The 22,773-nt window shown below is 34.7% G+C and overlaps 1 protein-coding gene across 1 annotated transcript in view; it reads left to right on the forward strand.

Moving 5' to 3' along the window:
• Positions 1 to 22,773, forward strand: part of LOC145675902 (uncharacterized) — a 142,922-nt gene that overhangs the window by 89,602 nt on the left and 30,547 nt on the right. Inside the window, exons 9-10 of the mRNA XM_081746696.1 lie at positions 3,029 to 3,078; positions 17,531 to 17,632. Coding sequence (XP_081602822.1) covers positions 3,029 to 3,078; positions 17,531 to 17,632 — 152 coding nt within the window. The remainder of the gene's footprint in view (positions 1 to 3,028; positions 3,079 to 17,530; positions 17,633 to 22,773) is intronic.

Below are 22,773 nucleotides of genomic sequence, written 5' to 3' on the forward strand. Positions count from 1 at the left end.
TTCGGCCTAAGCTCTCAACTGCGATAAACAAAGCCACATAAAACTAAATCTCACCGATTTACTGTTGGCCTACAGACGCTTGTACTCCTCCGCAAAATAGTTCAAGTGATTTGATTATTATTTTTACTATGAAGCTCCATAAATAAAACAGCTACATTACTATAAATGACAAAATTATAATACGGATTATTGTTATAAAACTGCAATCGAGTGTAGTTAATGAAACAATAAAAGTTACCATTACGCACGCGCAGTAATTATGGCACCAATTCAACTGTGAATGTGTGTTCTGTTTTTAAAGTCTGAAAGATGGCTGGCATGAATCCCGTTTCCGCGAGTGTTGTGGCGAAACACCAAGGTAAACCTTTACTCACTAAGCAACAATTGTTTACCACCGAAATTCAAATATTTTTTAAAATTATTTTTCTTTCTTTTCTGCTGCTGCTGTAAATATCTGGACAACACGAGACAGTATTGTCAAAATGCACGTGTATATTTTGCTCCTCCCCGTGGGGAGCGGGAGTGATACATCACTAGCCAATCGTATTTGTGACGAGCGGAAGGATACAAATATTTTGTTTATCGGAGTTTGAAGCTTACGCTGAACAGGGAATAGATGTTGTGATCCTGAGAAAAAATTTCAATAAGCACAACCACTAATCACTGACCATTTGGCCACTAGAGGGCCACTCTTTTCAAAACAGTAGAAAGTAACGTTATTCTGGATTTCGGTGGAATTGCTTGAAATGAAATGAAATGAAATCTTTGAGTTTTACGTCCCACGCTTATGCCGGTTAGGCTAAAGGAGACGGTGATTATGAATAATGAATGAAATGGTGGAATGAAGAAAGTGGGAGGAAACGGGAGAACCCCGAGGAAACCCACGCACACGGTATTTGCCCACCACAAAGTGGAATTGTTTGAAACCCTGATATGTTGTACATATTGTAATCATGAAAAAAGTCTCAACAAGCACAGCCACCAATCAATGACAATTTGGGCACTATAAAAACACTTTAAAAAAACAAGAAGAAGAAAGAAAAGAAAAGAAAAAAAGAAAAGCAGGGAACGGTATTCTGGATTTCGGTAGAATGCTTGAAACTGTGCTATGTTGTAGATATTGTGATCCTGAGAAAAAGTTTCATTGGACGCAACCACCAATCACTGATCGTTTGGCACTACAGAACCACCTTTTTGAAAGCAGCCGAAGATAATTATATTCTGGATTTTGATGAAAATGACTGAAACTGTGATATGCTGTAGATATTGTGATCCTGAGAAAAAGTGTCAATAGGCACAACCACCAATCATTGACCGTTTGACCACTACAGGGTTTTTTTTTTTTTTTTGGAAACAGAAGGCAACGGTAGTCTAGATTTCGGTGGAATTGCTTGAAACCGTGATATGTTGTAGATATTGTGACCCCGAGAAAAAGTCTTGATGGGCATAATTACCAATCACTGACCGTTTGTCCACTACGAGGCCACATTTTTGAAAGCAGCCGAGTATAACGATGTTCTGGATTTCGGTAAGATTGAGTAAAACTAAGATATGTTCAAGAGCTTCTCATCATGAGAAAAAGGCTTAATGGAAATGAATAAACTGTGATATGTTGTAGCTTTTGTGATCCTGAGAAAATGTCGCAATAGGCACAACCATCAAATTATGACCATTTGGCCACTACAGATCTAGATATTTTAAAACAGCCTAGTATAACGATATTTTTGATTTCGGTGTAAATGAATGAAACTGTGATATGTTGTAGATATCGTGATCCTGAGAAAAATTGTCGATTGCTTTCTAGGGTTTTCCTTTGTCCCGTAAGATGAACATCTTAATGTTGCCTGTGCTGAAATGACATTGGCCGCTACTCTCGCCATCCCTTTTCCGGGTTGTGGGATACGACTTTTCAGGGTTTCATACAATTCTACCAAAATAAAGGAGTATCCTTACCTTCTGCTATTTTTTAAAAAAAAATCTGGCCCCGTAGTTGCCAAATGGTCACTGATTGATAGTTGGGTCCATTAAGACTTTTTCTCAGGATCACAATATCTAAAATATATCACAGTTTCAAGCAATTCCACCGAAACTCAGAATGCCGTTACCTCCTGGTCGTTAAAAAAATGATACTATAGTGGATAAACGGTCAGCGATGGGTGGTTGTGCCTCTTCACACTTTTTCTCAGGGTCACAATATCTACAACATATCACGGTTTCAAGCAATTCCACCGAAATCCAGAATAATGTTAACTTCTGCTGTTTTGGAAAAATGGCCCTGTAGTGGCCAAACGATCAGTAATTGGTGGTTGTGCTTATTGAGACTTTTTTGCAGGACCACAATATCTACAACATATCAGTTTCAGCCCTTTTCATTGAAATTCAGAATAACACTATCTTAGGCTGCTTTCAAAAAAACTGGTCTCGTAGTGGCCAAACGTAAGTGATTTGTGGTTGTGCCCATTGAGATTTTTTCTTAGGAACAGCATATCTGCAACATATCACAGTTTCAAGCAATTCCACTGAAATCAGATATCCTTAAGGATTGTGCGGAGTCCTTTGTCATTTCGAAGGGGGCATTGCCCCTGCAACCCTTTTCTAGCAAAAACGATAAAACCCGTATTTCCTACTTTGGAGTAATCTTTGCATCGCAGAGTTTCGTTTCTTTAAAGTTGCCCTTTTGATCAAATCGGACCCTTTTTTGAAAAGGGGCCCTTTGGCCCCTTTAACCTATTTTCTGAAAGAAACAAAAAATACGTGGTGATTTATTTTTGGTCTAGTATATATGTGCCAAGTTTGAAGAAAATAGGATGAACAGAGACCCTTGTGAAGATACCTCCTTTACACTTTCACTTTTTGGACTTTACGGGTTTTTGCCCCAAAGTCTTCAATTTTGATCATTCTCAGTTTGCTTTGGTCGTCTCTTCTTAGAAGAAAATTGTGATATCTATGTAAAGCTAGTATTTGACATTCTAACATTGATTGTGTATTTCTTGTAAATTTTCTATTATCTAGATTATTTTTCTTTCAGATCTGCCTACTTCATGTGTAGGGATGATACTTCCTTATATGGAAATTAAGGTAAGGAATCTAACGTAATTACAAAATGAAATTTTTTAAATTAAATATAGCGAGTGGCAACGTGCTAATGTATTATTCTCGTGTCCGATGAATATTGAAATGTGCTGCTGTGACTGGAACCGACCGTAACAGCAATACCGACACCAACTGGAATAAAGTCCAATTTAAATTTATCAAATACTTGGCATACAAGAGAACCGGATCTATCCGTCTTATGAAAACTATCTAACATTAATAGACAACTTCTGTATCCCTACACTTGAACAAAGGCGAAAGGTGATAGATCTGATTTTTCACCATAAAATAGTACAAAACTAATTCAACTATACAGATGTGTTATCAACACTAAATTTTCATGTCCCGACACTAAAACTCGTGCTAATAACTCTAGCCTGTTCTATTGCCAAACAGCAAGGACCAACGTATTATTGAAGTCACCAATCTGGAGAATATGCTCTTGATATAAGAAAATATGTGTCAAACACAAAGAAATTATCTCTAATATGAATTATAAGTTCAAGAAAAACTATTGTAAATTTATTTTGTAATACACCAACACTATAATTGGGCTTGTGCCTGTAGTGTTGATAGTAAATAATTAAATAAATAAACAGGAAGAAGTAGTTGAAACAAACGTATTTTACAAGATTTACTACCATCCAAACTTGCATGAAACATTGTTTTTTTCCCTCAAAGTGAAAAAATAATCTTAGTTGAAACCCGTGAAGAGTAAGGAGGCAGAAGAGTAACATCAACTCCAAGGTGAGAATTCGCGCATTTTGTACAATTTATGTGGTAAGATGTGATAAAATAATTTTCTAAAGTAAGTTTGGCAGTGCAATATTGGTATATTTTCTTTAAGGATTCCTCATTACTTGCGTTGATTTTTGATTTAAGTTTATCCTTCATATCAGCAGTGAGCTGTATGAAAGCTGGACCTAGAACTTAACATGGGATCTGAACCATATGAGCTTTCATTGGAAATCAAATTCGGGTCTCCTGCGCCGAAACGTACATTACGCATTAGCCAAAAGGAAGCTCGTACTTCGATTGAATTTGGCCCTAAGAAAGGGGTAAACGGATAAATTCAAACTGAAGTTGGACGTTTCAGCACAAATGTGAACATAAGAATAACAACATAATTTTTCGCCGTAGGTTTTATAAAAAAATATTTCATATTAATTTTGGTGCGATGTATAATTTCTTTGAGGTTTTCCGTTCATCCACATTGCTGGATTTAAAATCGATCAAGAATAAACGATAAGCTTACCTAATTTTAGACTTCAGATTGATTCCAGCATCCTATACTCCCCCTTTTACCTCCCTATTCTTGATGAATTTCAAGCAATACATTTATACTCTAAGCTTGAAGCAAATTTTACGTAACTTCTGGTGGAAAATATATACATTCAAATGAATGTTGAGTTGAAGGGTATAAGTTGTGGGATGTTTGAGCTAATGTTTGGCATGGACAGCGGAAATATTTTCGACAACCGTTAGTACCTTTTTCACTTCAAAGGGCAGTCCATCAGTAAAAGCTTGAGTTAATACAAACCCAACCACAACAAAGCCAAAACAAATTCGACAAAAAAAAAAAAAAAAAAAAAAAAAAAAAAAACTGAACTTAAAGACAAATCTCGATGGAATATGCTGTACGTCTATACCAGACAGAGGGAGACGTTCACTAATCATCCTCTTCTATATGCATTAATGTCTACCAATCATTCTTTTATATGAATTGAAGTGTTACATCCAATTACGTTGTATGGCAAATTTCAGTGAATGAGAGGAAAACCGAGAAAACCTGTAGTATATTTCTGGATTACATCATTGTTCTGTACATAGAACAGCTTGCCAACATACAAGTGCCATCACTTGGGCAATAAAGAAACGAGCATGTCAGTATATGTCAGTGATGTTTCGTACAGCACTTTATTCCACTGGAACTCAGCATATTCCAAAAGGTGCCACACAGTGTTATTCGGTGGGATGCTTCAATTTCTATATGCTTCAAAGTCACTTAAAACGCAACTCTTGTTGAAGCTGCTGGTACGAGGGATGATCGAAAAACAGATTAAAAAACCTATTATAGCTTATGTGTTAGACATAGCAGGAAGATCAACACACCTGATGAGAGACAGCATTCAACAATAGTCCTCGATGTAATAACATTGTTCAACCGCTTACCACAACGGCAGATAAAGTTTTCTATATCATTTGCATATAAATCCACGTCAAGTTCTCGTGGCCACCGTGAGGTAACGATTTTGACATTAATCACATGCCAGATAATGATGGCCAGCCATTTTCTGCTTTAGAACATGGAAAAGATGAAATTTACCTCGGCCAGGTCAGGGCTGTAGAAGGGGTGCTCTAGTCGTTCCAAGCGCAACGTCAGTGGTTGAAGTTGAATCTACCGCTGCGTCCGGGGTTATCATTAACAATATTGGTCCGTTTTTCTTTCAAGGTACGACAACACTTATCTACATGGTACTTTGAATATTAGTTCTCTTCATACACCTCTACAATCTGCCCATGAATGTTAGTATATGTAGTGCTTTTGGCCCTCAGAAAACGCATCACTGATCTCAGTTCTACTTTTGACCAATTTCCCAGACAAGTCATCATTTTAATGTCCGCTTCTCGGGGATACATTATCAGAATCCGAAGTCTTTCAATTTGTATCAAGAGTGTCATATTATTCATCTAGAAATAAATTTTCGTTAAGTTATAGTCAATAACATAAAAGTGTTATTCTTTGTAACCATTTTTTGATCATCTATCCTATGCATATTGAGTATCTTGTTCTAAAATCCCTTTCCTTGCCCAAATATCCTTATTTCTTTTGTGTCCCCCTTTATTAGGATAACGCAAATAAGCGTTACTCTACACGATACATCTTGAACAAAGCAAACTTTATTATTATTATTATTATTATTATTATTATTATTATTATTATTTTTTGGATAGCTAGCTAGAGTTATTATCTCGATTGAGTTTGTTAATAGATGAATTCATTAATGTCTTAATAGATAACAGTGTCTTACGTTCGTTCGTTAATTTTCATGATAACTCTGGAACGAAAGCAATTCTTTTAATTACATTTTTTGCAATAGCTTGAACGATTGTCACTTGAACGATTAACGAAGTGAATCTTTTAACATCATAATGGGTAATGCTGACTTTAACGGTAACTACTATTGAAACAAAGGTAATAGAAGTTACACATCTCGCCGTTAGATGACAGCAAATATCCTCTAGTGGTTGACATCTACCGGACGAATGAAACTTGTATTGCATGATCCTTTTTACCTTTTAACAGAGTTTATTGTTTCTATCAACAACACAACGCTTATAGCACCTGTACTTAAAAGCGTTGGTTTCTATCGATCTAGTGAGAAAATAACCGAAAACATAAAAGGTAACTGCTTTCTTTGGTTTACGGTCATAAATTCACGGACATGGGAAGCATAACGGGCGTTAAGTAAGAACGTAAGTGTACGCAGGTACGTTACGTGCCCGAACTCGCTGTAATATGCCTGTTTTCAGCTTCCTACCAACCATCTCTAGTGTCCGGTAGTGGTATTCGCAACTGAGACGGGAGAAGCAGAACATGTACATAAAGAGTGATCAAGTGAGGTGAGGTAATTTTGAGTTTAACGTCCCGTTCAGCAGTGAGGCTATATGAGACGTGGACATACTGATTAACGTTGAATCCGAACCACATGAGCTCCCGCCGGGAATCGAACCCGGGTCTCCCACGCCAAAGGCGCGTACGCTAACCGCTTAGCCACAAAGGAGCTCGGATGATCAAGTGAATTATAAATAAAACAGCTCTTTGAGCTCCTCCCCGTTCTCGGCATTTTTGATCTGCTGCGTGAAGGGAATGAGAAGGTTCAATGACGATATACTCTAGGGAAGGCCAATACTTATTTTATTCTTATACTGCTATGGTCATTCTATGAAAGTTTGATTCTAATTCTTCCATTTGTCTTCTTTCTGCTGCAAGTAGATCATGGCCGCTTCATTAGAAGCTTGCAGTAAATAGGAACAACGAGCAGTGATCCGGTTTTTGTGGTCGGAAGGTGCACTCGTATTAGGGTCCGCAATCCATTTATGAAATCCATGAAAAATTCAAAAATGGTCGCACAAGTGTTACGCACGAGGAAGGAACCAAACGACATCTGTGACTCCTTCCTCGTGCATAACACTTGTGCGGCCATTTTTGATTTTTTTAATGCATTCGTAGACACTCTGTTGCGGCAAGAAACTGTCACCGTGTTGTGCCTCAAGTTTTTTATGGATTGCGGCCCCTGATACATATTCCGACCACAAAAACCGGATTACTGCTCGTTGTTCCTCTTTAGTGCATACTTCTAATAGAGCGGCCATGATCTATCTGCAACAAAAGGAAGACAAATGTAGAAATTAGGATCAGAGTTTGAAAGCATGACCACAACAGCATAACAATAAAATAAACGATGACAGAGATCAGTATCAACAATGTAAGAAAAAATATAGCTACAATGTGGATAATTTTTGACTTACCCTCGTAATAGTGGTAATTAATAGGTGGGTATGAACTTCAAGTATCTTGATAATATAATTGAATTCATTCTGAAATAAAGGAATGGTAAATGTAGATTACTCCTTCGTATACAGTATTAAAGAAAATTATATTACATTTTTTAATTACAGAAATAGTTAGCAGAAAGTAAATCAATGAAATGAATATTTGTCTGAACATCCGAGGCATCTGTCAGATTGCAATTCATCATGGTAGCTTTTGAGATTACGCTATATTGAATTTAGTTTTAGGTAAAAATGTGATCATGTAATATATAAAGAATAATTATTATATTACTAGAGGATCATTGTCTTGTGTTTATATTAAAATTATGTTCAACTCAGAATCATAACTGGAGCAACCCACATTATGCTTTATTTTTTGTTTAATTGTGCTTTATTAACACTCGGTTAGTCGCATGGGGTTCTGATTGATACAGCTGATCATTTTTCTACGAACATTTGTGACTGCGATGTCGCTCGCGGCGCCCATTCCGTGTATTCCTCAAGCTTTACTCTACAAACCTATGAGTAGAAGAGTTCACGGTGACATTCGCACATGGCGTTGTAGTTACGGCTGTGTATCAGATAGAACGGTTGCGACTAATCGTGTTATAAGAGAGGTATTTTATGTTTCAGTTAGCTCAATTTTTCTTCATTTACCCTTAGACAAGTATTTCAAGTTTTAAGCTCACAGTTGCTACTGTATATTATGGCAGAACGTGAACTTGTATTTAATCTCAGTGATTCGATTGATGTTCAAGAAATTCGGAAAATATTGTTTGATGATGATGAGTCAATTCATCCAGCTGAAATCGAAGATTTTAGTGACGTTGCCGACACAGATGCAGAAGAATGTACGCCAGAAATACGTGAAACAGATTCTGAAACAGAAGAGAGTGGCACTGAAGGAGAAAGTGAACCAAATGAAGAACGTGACCCAAATGAGAAATTAGTGTACCTTGGTAGAGATAAAACTACAAAGTGGCAAATTGTTCCGCGTCAAATGAATAGACGAGTGCTTCCTCAAAATATAGTTGTAAAGCTTCCCGGTGTGATTGGTGTTGCTAATGAAAGTAAGACTCCATTACAGTGCTGGCAAAATTTTTTCACTGAAAAAATGCTTGAAGACATCGTTCGATATACTAATCAATAAATAAATATCGTGCGGGGTAGTTTCAAAAGGGAACGTGATGCAGGTGATACCAATTTGTGTGAAGTAAAGGGGTTCATTGGTCTTCTTTATTTCGCCGGAACTTTGCACGCAAATAGACTGACACTGGACTATTTATGGGGAACTGATGAGGATGGTGTGGAAATATTTAGACAGGTTATGAGTCTCCGAAGATTTAGATTTCTGATCAGATGTCTCAGGTTTGATGACCGTACTACACGAGACGAAAGAAAACAGGTGGACAATATTGCTGCTATTCGGGAACTGTTTACATGTTTTGTTGAAAACTGCCAAAAGAACTATTCTTTGTCCACTAATGTTACTATAGATGAAAAGCTGGATGCTTTCCGCGGCAGTTGCCGACAGTACATCCCTGCAAAGCCTGCTAAGTACGGAATTAAGATCTATGCATTGGTTGATGCAAAATTATATTATACTTACAACATGGAAATTTATGCAGGAAAAATGCCTGACGGACCTTATTCCATTAGTAACAAGCCGGCTGATGTTGTCAAGAGATTAGTGCAGCCCATAGTTGGAACAGGACGAAATATAACTGCGGACAATTGGTTTACCGATTTGAACCTAATTGCTGACTTGAAAGTACGGAAATTATCGTATGTGGGAACCATAAAGAAAAATAAAAGACAGTTGCCACTGGAACTTTTGAATCTAAAGTATAGGCCTGAAAAGTCAAGCATGTTTGCATTTTCGAATGATGTTACTCTCGTTTCCTATGTACCGAAGAAAAACCGAAATGTTTTAGTAGTATCAAGCCATCATTTTGATGATCGTATAGACGAAACAAGTGGAACTGCCGCAAAGCCAGAAATGATTACCTTTTATAATCAGACGAAATCAGGTGTTGACATTTTGGACAAAATGTGTGCCTCGTTCAATGTAGCCTGAAATACGCAGCGCTGGCCGTGTGTTGTTTTTTTTTCTCGATGCTGAATATAGCTGGTATAAATTCACAAATAACCTTTCTTGGTAATGGTCAGGCTAAAATTACTAGGAGGCGTTTCTTGAAACAACTAAGTCATGAGCTTGTGCATGAGCAGCTCTGCAAGAGAAGTCTTCTAAGTCAAGGGATTCCTTCTGCTTTGCAAGCGAGTCTGGAAAAGTATCGACCAGCAAATGTAGCAGATGAAGAATCGATTGGTGAAGGAACTGAAGGAGCTGCGATTTATGTAGGAAGAACAAAAAACTAAGATTGACCAGAACTAAATGCAAGAAATGCAGCCGACCAATTTGTCTCCAGCATATGGAACCCGTGTGCACCGATTGCTTTCCTCGAATAGAAACAATACCAGTTGAATCGAGTGACGAGTAAATGATTTATGATTGTTTATATTTCTATGTTTTTTGAATTCGAACTAACATGATATCAGGGGTATAATTACTTAATATAAGTTCATTTTTTCTATATACTCTCCTATACTTATTTTGTTTAGAGACACTATAACATTCCTAAGCAGGTGTAGCAGGACTGGCTACACTGGCGATGGGAAGGTAACACGTATTCGTTTGTGCTCCGAAGTTTTTATGTAAATGTGATGGTTTTTCTGTGTTGTGATCTCAAGTGAAGTGAACTAGCATAAACAGTAAGTAATGTAGATTTGTTTGAATTACCTAACACGTCATTTATCTAGTTTATCTACATTTAAACATTGAAAACCACGCTGCTGGTTAGCTGTGAAGTGTAAATGTAAACAAACAATTGATAGTTACTGTCATAGTTGCCAGCACCGAGTTAATATATTCGGAGTGCGTCCTAATATCACTAGGTTGTCGATTGTAGAAGAAACAAAACACGATAATAAAATGAGTGCGTGTATTGAATGTGAAAAATCTATACCAAGACAAGAATCGTCTAAAGTTCAGTGCACAGACTGTTATAATCTATGTCATTTGAAATGTGCAAAATTAACCAATACTGATATTGAATGCATGAAATCTATGAATCAATCATGGAGGTGTAAAAATTGCTCAAAAAACAGACGCGCTAGTATGCACGCGGAAGTTGCTCAAGATCCCGATATTCCATCTTTGAGAGATATCTACAAATTGCTTAAGGATCTCAAAGACGAAATGACGAAATTAAAAAGCTCTAATAAAGAACTTGAACGTGAACTGGGAAAATCATTAGAATTTGCTCACCAGAAACTAGATGAAAGTACAGCCCTAATAAAAACTCAAACTGAGACAATAAATGAGTGTGTTGTTAAAATTGACCAACTAAAGGAAGAAAATTCACTTTTAAAGAAAGAACTAAACGAAACGCGCTTATTGCTTGATGATGTAGATCAATATAACAGGAGAAATACTATTGAAATATATGGAATTCCACAGTTACCGAATGAAAATACTTATGAAATTGTAAAAAGTGTCGGTCATGCTTTGGACTTAGATGTTAAAACGGAAGCAATTGATGTATGTCATAGGTTGAAACAGACTCCAAATCAGCCTAAAAGTGGTATTATTGTTAAGTTTGTTAGGAGGGTTGATAAAGAGGAATTCTTGCGAAAAAGGAAGGTTAAAAGAAATTTGAACGCAATTCAAGTTGGCTTCAGTAAAGACCAACCCGTGTACATCAATCAAAGTCTAACTCGATATAGAAAGGATATCATGAGACAGGCTAGGAAAGTTAAACAGGAAAAGGGTTATGCTTATTTGTGGGTGGATGATGCAGGTACAATAAAACTGAGAAAAAGGGTAGATGATAGGAATGTATTTGTATTAAAAACACTTGAAGATGTTTTAAATATATAATAGATGGATTGTCATAATGGCATGACTGTTTATTATCAAAATGTAAATGGTTTGAATACTAAAATTAATGAGTTTTATCTGAATAGCTTGTCTTGTGAATATGACATTATTGTATTAACAGAAACATGGTTGCATGATGGAATTACAAATAATGAATTATTTACTGATTCTTACAAAGTTTATCGTACTGATAGATTAAACAAAAGAGGTGGTGGGGTGCTGATTGCAGTAAAAGAGGATATCAGCTCTTATAGAATTGACCTGGGTAATGAAAATGAAGTTATCTGTGTTAGAATAATTTTAAACCACCAAGTATATTACATTTTTGGAATTTATTTTTGCCCTGCATCTAAAATTGAAAGTTATATATCTTTTTATAATTTATTTGAAACAAATTACGAGTGGTTTAATGAAAATGTAATTGTAATAGGAGATTTTAATCTTCCTTTAATCACTGATTCTAAGTATGATCTTACAACAGGAGGGACTTGTTACAAAACACTATCAGATTTTTTGAATATTTCTGGTTTGTGTTCACTGAATAATATTAGGAATTGTAATTATAGAACTCTTGACCTAGTTTTATCGAATTTTGAAGAAAGAATTGAAATCTTCAAAGAAAATGACCTAATGGTTAAACCGGATAAACACCATCCTTCATTAATTATTATGATTAAACAAGAAAGAGTAATTAACTATATAAAAAAAGAATATATTATTGAACGAAATTTTAAAAGAGCGGATTTTATGCAATTACATAAACTCTTAAGTGAAGCTAACTTCAACGTTGTAAGTACCTCCTGTAATGTAGAGGACGCAGTTTATAACTTTTATCAGATTTTGAACTCAATATTTGATGTAACTGTTCCCAGGAAAAGGATATATACTCAAAAGAAATATCCATATTGGTTCACGAAGAATATTATAGATAAATTAAAATTAAAAGAATATTATAGAAAAAAGTCAAAATTTTCTGAATATAATAAATTTATGTTCGTACAGATCAGGAGAGAATTAAAGGAAATGATAAGTATTGCATACTCTGATTTTGTAAAACAAATTGAAAAAGACATTAAAGGTGATATCCGTTCCTTTTGGAATTTAGTTCAAAATAAAAAGGGAAAAGTGAGACATAATAATAGCATACTAAAATATCAAAATAATGTATTGGAAACTGGTAAAAGTATAGCTGATGGGTATGCCCAATTCTTTCAATCTGTATATGAAACCTCCCCCAATACCATGGACTGGCCCACTAGTGATAATATGTTTGTTTCTCATAGTTTAACTTTAAATAGTGTATCCATCAATGAATATAGAATTGCTATAAAGAAACTTAAACCAAAAAAGGCTGGTGGACCTGATGGATTACCTCCTTATATACTTAAGGCATGCTCTGAACTACTTATGAATCCACTTTGCTCCATCTTTAATATGATTATAAAAACTAGTTGTTTCCCTACATTATGGAAAACAACTCGAGTATGTCCTGTTTTGAAATCAGGAGATAGCAAAGTAATTGAAAATTATCGACCTATAGCAATATTATGTGCACCAGCAAAAATATTTGAACAAATTTTGTTTGATCGAATTCTAAAGCATGTCAAACCACATATTTCGGAATTTCAACATGGGTTTTACCCTGGCAGATCTACAATGACAAATTTAATAATTTATGTTCAATACATATATACTATTTTCCATAGGCGTTCATCTGTCCACTCAGTCTATTTTGACTTTTCCAAAGCATTTGACAAGATTGATCATACAATACTAATAGATAAACTTGATAAATTTGGATTATGTTCACAATATATAAAACTCTTCCGATCATATCTTACGGATCGAGTGCAATATGTGATGTACAAACAATTTAAGTCCGTAGAATATAGATGTAATACTGGAGTACCTCAAGGATCCAACCTTGGACCTCTTCTTTTTATATTATATATTAATGATATATTTAATACTGTTAAATATGCCAACTGCCTAATGTACGCAGATGATATTAAATTATTTATCGAAGTAAATAATCAAAGAGATAGCCTATATCTACAACAAGACATTGATGAATTGTGTAACTGGTCAGTAAGAAATAGACTTCAATTTAATGTTAAGAAATGTAATTATATTGTGTTTAGTAATATTAAGCACAGCCCGGAAGTTCAATATACAATTAATAAACAGTTAGTTCAGAGGGTAAATTATATTAAAGATTTGGGTGTAATATTAGATTCAAAACTTACGTTTAACAATCACCTGGATTATATAGTTAAATGTGCATACAAACAATTAGGTTTTATTATCAGAAACGCTGCAAACTTTAGAACTATTAATTCTAGTAAAGTTTTATTTAATAGTCTAGTAAGAAGTAAGTTGGAATACGGATCCTTAATATGGAAAACTTCTACATTCTCCCATTCCAATAAAATAGAAGCAGTTCAGAAACGTTTTCTACGTTATTTGTATTTCCGGAAATATCACATCTCAGCTACAAGACATAGAATATCATACCAGCATTTGCTAAATGAATTTGATTATACTAAATTATCTAATAGACAAAAACTAAATGAACAAATATTTTTATACAAACTGATTAAAGGTATATACGATAACAGTTCGTTTCTGGGACTATTAAAATTTAACACAAAAATGGCTAATACTCGACAGAGGTGCTTATTATTATATGATACACCTAGAACGGAGCATTACGGCAGTTCACCATTGATCCGAATGTGCAAAACATATAATATTATATCACAGAAATTGCCGTATTTAGATTTTAATATGTCATTTCGAACCTATTGTGAATTGTTGCGACAAAATGTTTTATGAATTCCTAAAAGTATATTCACATGTTTATGTATAAGCGTAGTAATTTCATGTATTTCTGCTACTGTAGCTATTTCAGTTTTAAATAGTTTGTTACAAAATTAATTGTATATATTTATCTTTATTCTTATTACTTTTTTTGTTCTTTTTCTTTTAAATCTATTACAATAGTAAACTTGTAAAATATATTGTACAGGTCTTCTGTAATTGGAGAATATATTCTCTGTTGAAGACAATAAATAAATAAATAAATAAATAAATTAAGTTTGTGCTTAGCAATATCATTCACGGAGGATTGAGTTGTTATAATAATCTTGCTATAGTTGTCTAGTGCTTTAGATTTTGAATAAATAAAAGCAATATGTAATATGTTTGTGTTTTAGATACAAAAGCATATAAAGAAGAAAGCTTCCAGAAGTTTGTGTATCAATCTGATACCTTGCGACCTATTCCGCGACTATTTTTTTTCTTGAGCTACTGTGATTTCATAATGTTTTCAAAACTTATTTTCTTCCTCAAATTAGAACATTTAAAACAAAATGCGACGTAATTAATCACCAGTGGCGGCGATTGGACTCTAAAAGTGGGGGGCAAGATATGATCTGAATATGTGTATATCAATGTTACTGTTTCTCATTGTTTCTAACACTTTGTTTGACGAAAGGTTGTATAACTAATATGATACTATATTTTTCAGTTAAAATACCGTATATCGTGTTTCATATTTAATTAAGTAAATTGACAAGAGTAATTTACTTAATTGCTCATGATTCCTTGCTCATGAACATCTTAAAATTCTGTCTGGAAAATTGTGTGATCAGATTATTTAATAACATTTGTAAAACAAATAAATAGAAAGGATATTATTAATCATACTAATGAATAATAAGGCTTGTTTTGTAGAAGTTATATTGAAACTGGGGATTAATGAACAACTTACATTTTTAACTCCACACTTGCCATTAAATGTATGTTATTACTCTTAGAAAATGACATGCATATGCTACGACGCAATTGTAATATTAATTCCTTTGAATTGCAATTAAAACGCAATTCCTGTAACTGTTCTTAACTCCACGGGAAGACAAATAACCAATACACTCTTACGCAACGACAAATATTATATGGTACCATTTTTTCTATGAACCAGTAATATATGCAAAATCTTTACATTTCCAAATGCAACTATATACATTAACCATTTTAAATTATGGCTTTTTAAAGGTAAATTATTGAATTTCAGTCAATCAGCTACAGCATCATCCCTATCTATCCTAGGATCATGGTTAGTACCTCATTCTCTTCAGAATAGAACAACCTTTCAAACGGTTTCATTTACGTTTTCCTATCATGACGCTAAGGAGGGAAAGTTTGAGGAAAATCTGGATTTTTTTCTGATTTTTTCATACTTTGATTCCCTCTGGACCCCCTTTGTTAACGCACAGATCTCAAAATCAACTGAAAAATACGAAGGGGTGTGCTAAATGTATATAAAAAAATTCAAGCTTCTATTTTGAAAACTAAGTGCGGGAAAATGTTTACCAATGAGCTAAGAACATTCCCACAATGCTCCAGATGACCCGTATGTAATATAAAATTTTCCTGAGACATCCCTATTTATACTATGATCATTGTTCGTACATCATTCCCTTCAGGATAGAACATACTTTCAAACGGTACCACTCACATGTCTCCATTATATACCTGAGGTGGAAAAATCATGAAAAAATGGATTATTTGTTTAAAAAATATACCTTCTTTGTACTTATTTGCCCCTCTGGACCCCACTGTTTTATCGCAGAAATCTGAAAATAATCTGGAAAATATTAAGGGGTGCACTGAATGTGTGTGCAAAATTTCAATCTTTTAAGTGCAAAAGTAAACCCTGCAAAAAGTAATAAAAAAGTCATAAAAATATTTTTAGTTATGACGTCATCACACTACGTCTCGATGCAGAAAGGCCTGAAAGCATATGTAACATGTTCTACAATGCCTCCAGGCTTCAGAAAAAACAAGTAAAAAACTTTTTTGGTACTTTTTTTAAATCGAATAATGAAAATTCTAGCCTATCACCGAAAAGTAGATTATATAATTTAAAAGAGTTAAGTGGTCACTTCAAAAAAGTGGGGGGGCAACTGCCCCCTCTTGCCCCCCCTAATCGCCGCCCATGTTAATCACCGTAGCATAAGTCAATGCTTTCATGTTCTTTTTAAAAAAGATAATAAGAAATGACTAGTAGTATTAAATCAAATGGAAAAGCGAATGTATCAATCTGATACATTGCGACAAAAACCTTGGATCTAAATGTTGCGACTAACCGAGGGTTAATTTTCAAATTATGCTTTATTATGCTTTTATTGTTAATTTCAATCATTGTTTTACAATGTTTCATATTTAATGAACTTTCTACTTAATGCACTGTAAAGAGATATGCTTTACTCGAGTCAGTTTTTTTTATCACTTGTGTGCGCCTTAGAGGTGCATATACAGAAAGGGAAGGTAAAAGATGCCAAAAGTACAGAAAGTGCTCAAATTCAAAAGGTACCCATAACAATATAGTGCGGAGTTCGTGTGCACTTTTTGTACATTTGGAATCTACACTTTTCTGATTCAGGGAGCGGGGGCGTACTAACTATAAAATCTTTAAATGTTTCTTCAACTTTTTCTCATAGAACTCTGCATTTACACTTAGAAGAAAACTATTGTTCATTCATTGTTGGCGGAAAGTTTTTTCTTCTTTTCCTTTTTTCTTTTCTCCATTTCAAAGGATTACACCGAAAAATTTACAGAAATAAAGAGAAGCTTCTCATTGTTGCATTGTTATGTTCTCAATGATTTTGCATTGTAAATATTGGTTTTAAAAATATTAATATAGTATGTTAAACTTGCAGTTAAATAGAATTTTCCAAGAATTGTGCTAGATATTTTAAATTATGCTTTGCTTTCTAAAATTATGCTTTATTATGCTCTTAAACTTAGTTACTTATGGACGCTTAGACAACCACAACCATGTTCAACGTACCAACCATATTTGTTAATTGTTGTTATGCTTTTAATGCTTTTGGGTTGCCCTAATCATAACCAAAATGAATAATGAAATGCTTTCAGGTCGCTGATTTGGAAACTGGAAAAGCTCTTAATCCTGGCGAAGTAGGAGAAATTCTTATGAGAGGCCTCACAAGAATGAAAGGATATCTCAATAATCCACAGGTATTAATACATTTTTAACTTCAACTTTAATTAATTAACTGAATACTTGTTGGAGGATATTAAAGTCACTTATCTGCATGTACTCGTATCGTTGAGAAGTCTAGATTGCTTCATAACCACTACATTTTGATCAGGGCTGCCAACTTCTGAAAAAAGCTCACCCGTACATTCATAGCTTGAGTCCTCCAATTTCAATTTCGTTAAATTAGAACCTTATTTCAGTTAAACACATTCATCTATGTTTTTTAATATCTGTTCAGCAATATTTGTTAGCAGTGGCGTATTTACGATTTTGTTTCGGAGAGGGCTTTGCTAACTTTCGGGGGGAAGGGGCTTTGCCTGAAAATGTGAAAATTCTGCAAGATATTTCATGTACAGTGAAACCTCTACTAACGGACACCTCTGTAAAGCGGACACCTCTCATAACGGACACATTTTGTAATCCCCAAACACTGTAATAGGGAAAACCATGTTGACAAACCTCTCTATGGCGGACACTCCCTAGTACGGACACGGACAGTCTTTTCTGTCTTTTATAGGTATTATTTACCTCCATATTACGGACACTTTCTCTAGAAACAAGTTGAAAAGTACAGAAAAATTACATTTTCAGTAATGCATACATGTATCACCAAGGAAGCATTGTAATAGCATTTTTCCTCGTCAACTGGCTGTTCAGAAACTCAGATGAAGCGTCTTTGTTTAACAACACCCTCATATCCTTTGCTTTCATTCCACTCCCACCCAACCTGTTTTAGAATCAAAAGTGATTGACAGTTGCCTGCCATTTGGGATGACACGTCATTCTACTGTTCCGCTGGAATCAAGCAGAAGACATGTTTGGTATTTTTTGTCCGCGTATACGCATATTGTCTTAGTGCCTCTATTTGTAGAAGGAAATCTTTTTAAGTCATTCTGTATCGAATAAGCAATAATGTGTAAGTTGTGAGCTTTCGAAATGCCACGAGTAGCGCTAATGTTAAAATCGATTTGATTGAATTTTCGAAGAATACTGAGGTGTGCGAAGGATAGCTGAAAATTTTTGTATCTGTAAAACACAAGCACTTGAGATAATATAAAACCAAGACAAGTTAATAAAGTTGTGGTGTGAAAATGACAATGAAAATAGTGTCTCATTGCTTTGAACAAAGTTGGTGTGCAAATGAATGGTTTTGTAGAGTGCAGAATGGAAAAAAAAAATCCTGTTAGGGTCGATGCTAAAAGCTAAGGATTTGGAGATAGCAACAGAAATGGATTTTTCAGATTTCAAGGTCTCGAGCGAGTGATTAGAGAAGTTTCGAATTAGACACAAAATTTCTTTCAAAGCGATTTGTGGATAAACCGCAGATGTCGACATGCACACAGTCATAGAACGGTTCGATAAATTACCTTCAATAGTTTGTAATTACATATCACCTTGTTTACTAATTTACGTAAGAAAATATCGAAACCTCTCTAAGACGGACACCTCTCTATAGCGGACAATTTTTGATTCCCCACGACTGTCCGCTTTAGAGAGGTTTCACTGTACTTTACTATAGCAAGTAAGATTTCGGGGGGGGGGCTTAAGCCCGAAAGCCCTTCCCCTAAATACGCCACTGTTTGTTAGAGAAAGAAAATAGGGTTGATTTGAAACTGTAATTATAGGCTCCGGATTCTTAGGCTCGAATCTATTTTATTCCTGTACAATGAATGCAAAAAATTTGTGTTTTCTTTACATTTCAAGTTGCTATAAGTAGAACTATATTAGTTTTATAAAACCTAAAATGTCCTAATTGGGGGGTTAGGACCTAAAAAATCCTAAATTAGCTTTTAGAACCTATAACGTCCTAAATGATCCTTTATAGTTATTATTAACTTGAAAAAAATCTTTCAAACACGTAGTCAATCGTCAACGACATAATTTCATCTGTAAAGAAGGTTTTCTTGAAAGCCCCTAACAGAGTGGCTACCTTCAAGGATATGCTTCCAAACACACCACTGTCACCACAGCCCATTGTGTCCCGTTGGGGAACGTGGCTCTCAGCAGCACTGTACTATGCAGGTAATTTTGAAAGCATTGTTCAGGTCATTGATTCGCTCGACGAGATTGAAGCCGCTTCAATCACATCTGCAAAAAAAGCACTGAAGTCACAGTTTGCTGTACAACAACTAAGTTACATTAAAACCAACTTTTCTCATCTGCCTCACGCCATCACTGAATTGTAGAAGAAGTCTCTTCCACTAACAGAAGCTCTTCAAACTCTTTAAGAAGTGAAAGAGAGAAAAGTACCTGGGGAAGTTGGAACAAAAATTGCGGACAAGTTGGAGGCGGTTTTGAAACGCAGTCCTGATTTCACACAGATACAACTAGTGGGCCAAATTTTTCGTGGAGACAATGTCTAAGAAAATTTGCTATGGAATCCCGAGGAATTAGCCAGTATGAAATATGCATCTCTTACATCGTGTGATGTGGAACGCAGTTTTTCTGCATTCAAGAGAATTTTGTCAGACGACAGGAAAAAGTTCACAACAGGAAATCTTGCCAAATATTTTGTTGTTCAGTGGCATTACAGAGAGTGAAGTGACCACTTTTTGAGCTATAGAAAACATGAAAAGTGCCGGAAAAACAATATTTGAACATTCGTATTTCCTCAGTGTATCGTTAGAAAAGTGAAGTGATATTTGTGATGTATAAAATATCAAATATAAGAAAACTGACAAAACCTACTACTACTACTACTACTATAGTACTACAGACCATACATATGTTAAACTATATTTCAGCTATCAACAAAAGTCCAAGGTAAGAAGAGTTTTATTATTTTTATTACGCAAAAGACTGGTTAGCATACAGCTTACTAAATTAAGGTTACCATTTAAGTATGAAATAGCTAACAAAGTGCCGTCAAATGGGGTGAATAGAAACATGGGGGTGAATAGAAACAAAACTCCCAGATTAGTTTTGGATTTATCTGGACGATAACTTAATCAAGAAAACTGAAATTTCTTAACATAGTCTTATACGGCTAAAGTGTTCAGGGCAGAGACAAAATGTTTTACTGAGTTGGGAACACTGAGCTAGACGACAGTAGCATAAATGTGTTACTGAAATCTTACACGGTATTTTAGCGCTCCTCAAACTTTCTTGGTAAGTATGACATTTTCATATTTGTTGCATTTGAACATATGCCTATTTTGTAGTTTGTTGTTTCATTTACTGACGTTCATAGTAAAAGTTCTCCTTTTGTAAATTATTTCTAATCAAAATTTAACTTTACTGGGTTATTGTTATGATTTTTAATTAGTGGGGTGAATAGAAACACTTCTTGAGGAGTGGAAAATTCTTGAGAAGCGGAAAAAAGGACCTGAGGATATTGTTACGAAACTGTTGGGTTTTATTAGGAGTTCGTCAACACGCTTTAAGTATATGATTAGTTTCGGGCTCCTTCGTGGCTAAGCGGTTAGCGTACCCGCCTTTGGCGTAGGAGACCCGGGTTCGATTCCCGGCGGAAGCTCATGTGGTTCTGATTCCACGTTAATCAGTAGGTCCACGTCTCATATAGCCTCGCTGCTGAACGGGACGATAACCTCAAAATCAACTCAACTCATGATAAGTTTCCCTGGTGATTTCAGTGGTTTAAATCTTATTCAAATATCATCAAAATTGTATGGTCGTTTGTACCTATATTGTGCATTGTATTGTTTTATAAGATTGTAACTTATATAATACTGGTCTTATTGAACTTATATCTTGCAGGTATTAAATAAATAGTTCGTTTCAACAAATACGCTGTTTCTTTTAACCTTTCCAATAGTATAAAAGAAACAACAATGGAAATAAAGTCATTGTTTCTATTCACCCCTACCCATGGGATGAATAGAAACATTAAGAAAAATCAAGGTGAAGAAAAGTGGAATTGATAAATTAATGTTACGTTTACTGAACTTCATTAGCATATTAAGACCTTTTGTTTGGAATAATCTGATACATAAATCTTTAACATCACCAGACTTATATACTCATATAGCCAAAAATGTGTTTCTATTCACCCCATTTGACGGTGTTTAAAGTGTAGTAATATTCCGTTTTCAGTAATATAACGCTAAAAATCCTAAACGGTGTTTTTAAAAACCTATAAAATCCTAAAATGCACTTTTTAAAATCCTAATTTGAATTTTTTTGGGACCTAAAAATCCGAAGCCTAGTAATTAACATTTATTTCTGAACAGACTTATACTTGTTTTCATTTTTAGCACTTTTCAATACAGTAGGATTTTTTTTTACATAAGAGCAAAATTCTTTGCAGGTCATGTGAAAGTTAATTTTTATAAATAGTTCATATTTCAGTAAATTTTCAGACATACAGTTTCTTGCATCAGTCCAAGCATTCCCTATCATACTAAACACTATTTCACAAAATGGATTGCTTGCAGGTATTGATAATAGAATACAGCTAAGTTAAACTACTCTGTTGAGTCAAGAATAGCTTAAAAAACTTTAAACTATTTACAATAGAAGAAGACTGATCAATCTTCTTTGCACTTTTTTTTTTTTTTTTTTTTAAAGTAGTGAATTCTGAATACAGCTTGTCAATGTTTACATTAACTTTAACACGATTCAAAATATCAGTAACATCAGACCAATTGAGAGGTTTCTCCAAATTCATTTTGCTAAATAATAACAATAATGATCGAATTGTTGTTTTTAACCAATGAAAGAAAACCAGTGTCAAAATTATTAGTTCAGCCATACACTTTGAATAGTAACCCGTGCACCCGTATCTGAGTTGTGAAACCAGTACAATACGGGAGAAACTCTTACTGTTGGTAGCCATGATTTTGATGTAAATTTTTAAATTTTAAATTTAATATTGGAAAGTCCTTATCTCTTAGTAGTGCCTTCTGTACATTAACGTTATACAAGATGAAGTAGAACTAAATTAAAATTGAATTACTGAGGGCGATAGACGACGAGGCTAGTTCCCATCACCGTTTCATATCTTTCTAGATTGGAGTTCAATGTATCTTTATCTTAACTTAAGAGCCCTAATCACTGCGAAATTACAATGCCGCTCATTTTATAGTAATTATGTGATATCTTCAAATAGATAAAAAGTAATCGAAATATGGAACACAAGCTCGCTAGACAATACTACTTT

Source organism: Thermobia domestica, chromosome 18 (assembly GCF_964235325.1).
Source record: "Thermobia domestica chromosome 18, izTheDome1.hap1.1, whole genome shotgun sequence".
In the NCBI taxonomy this organism is placed as follows: domain Eukaryota; kingdom Metazoa; phylum Arthropoda; class Insecta; order Zygentoma; family Lepismatidae; genus Thermobia; species Thermobia domestica.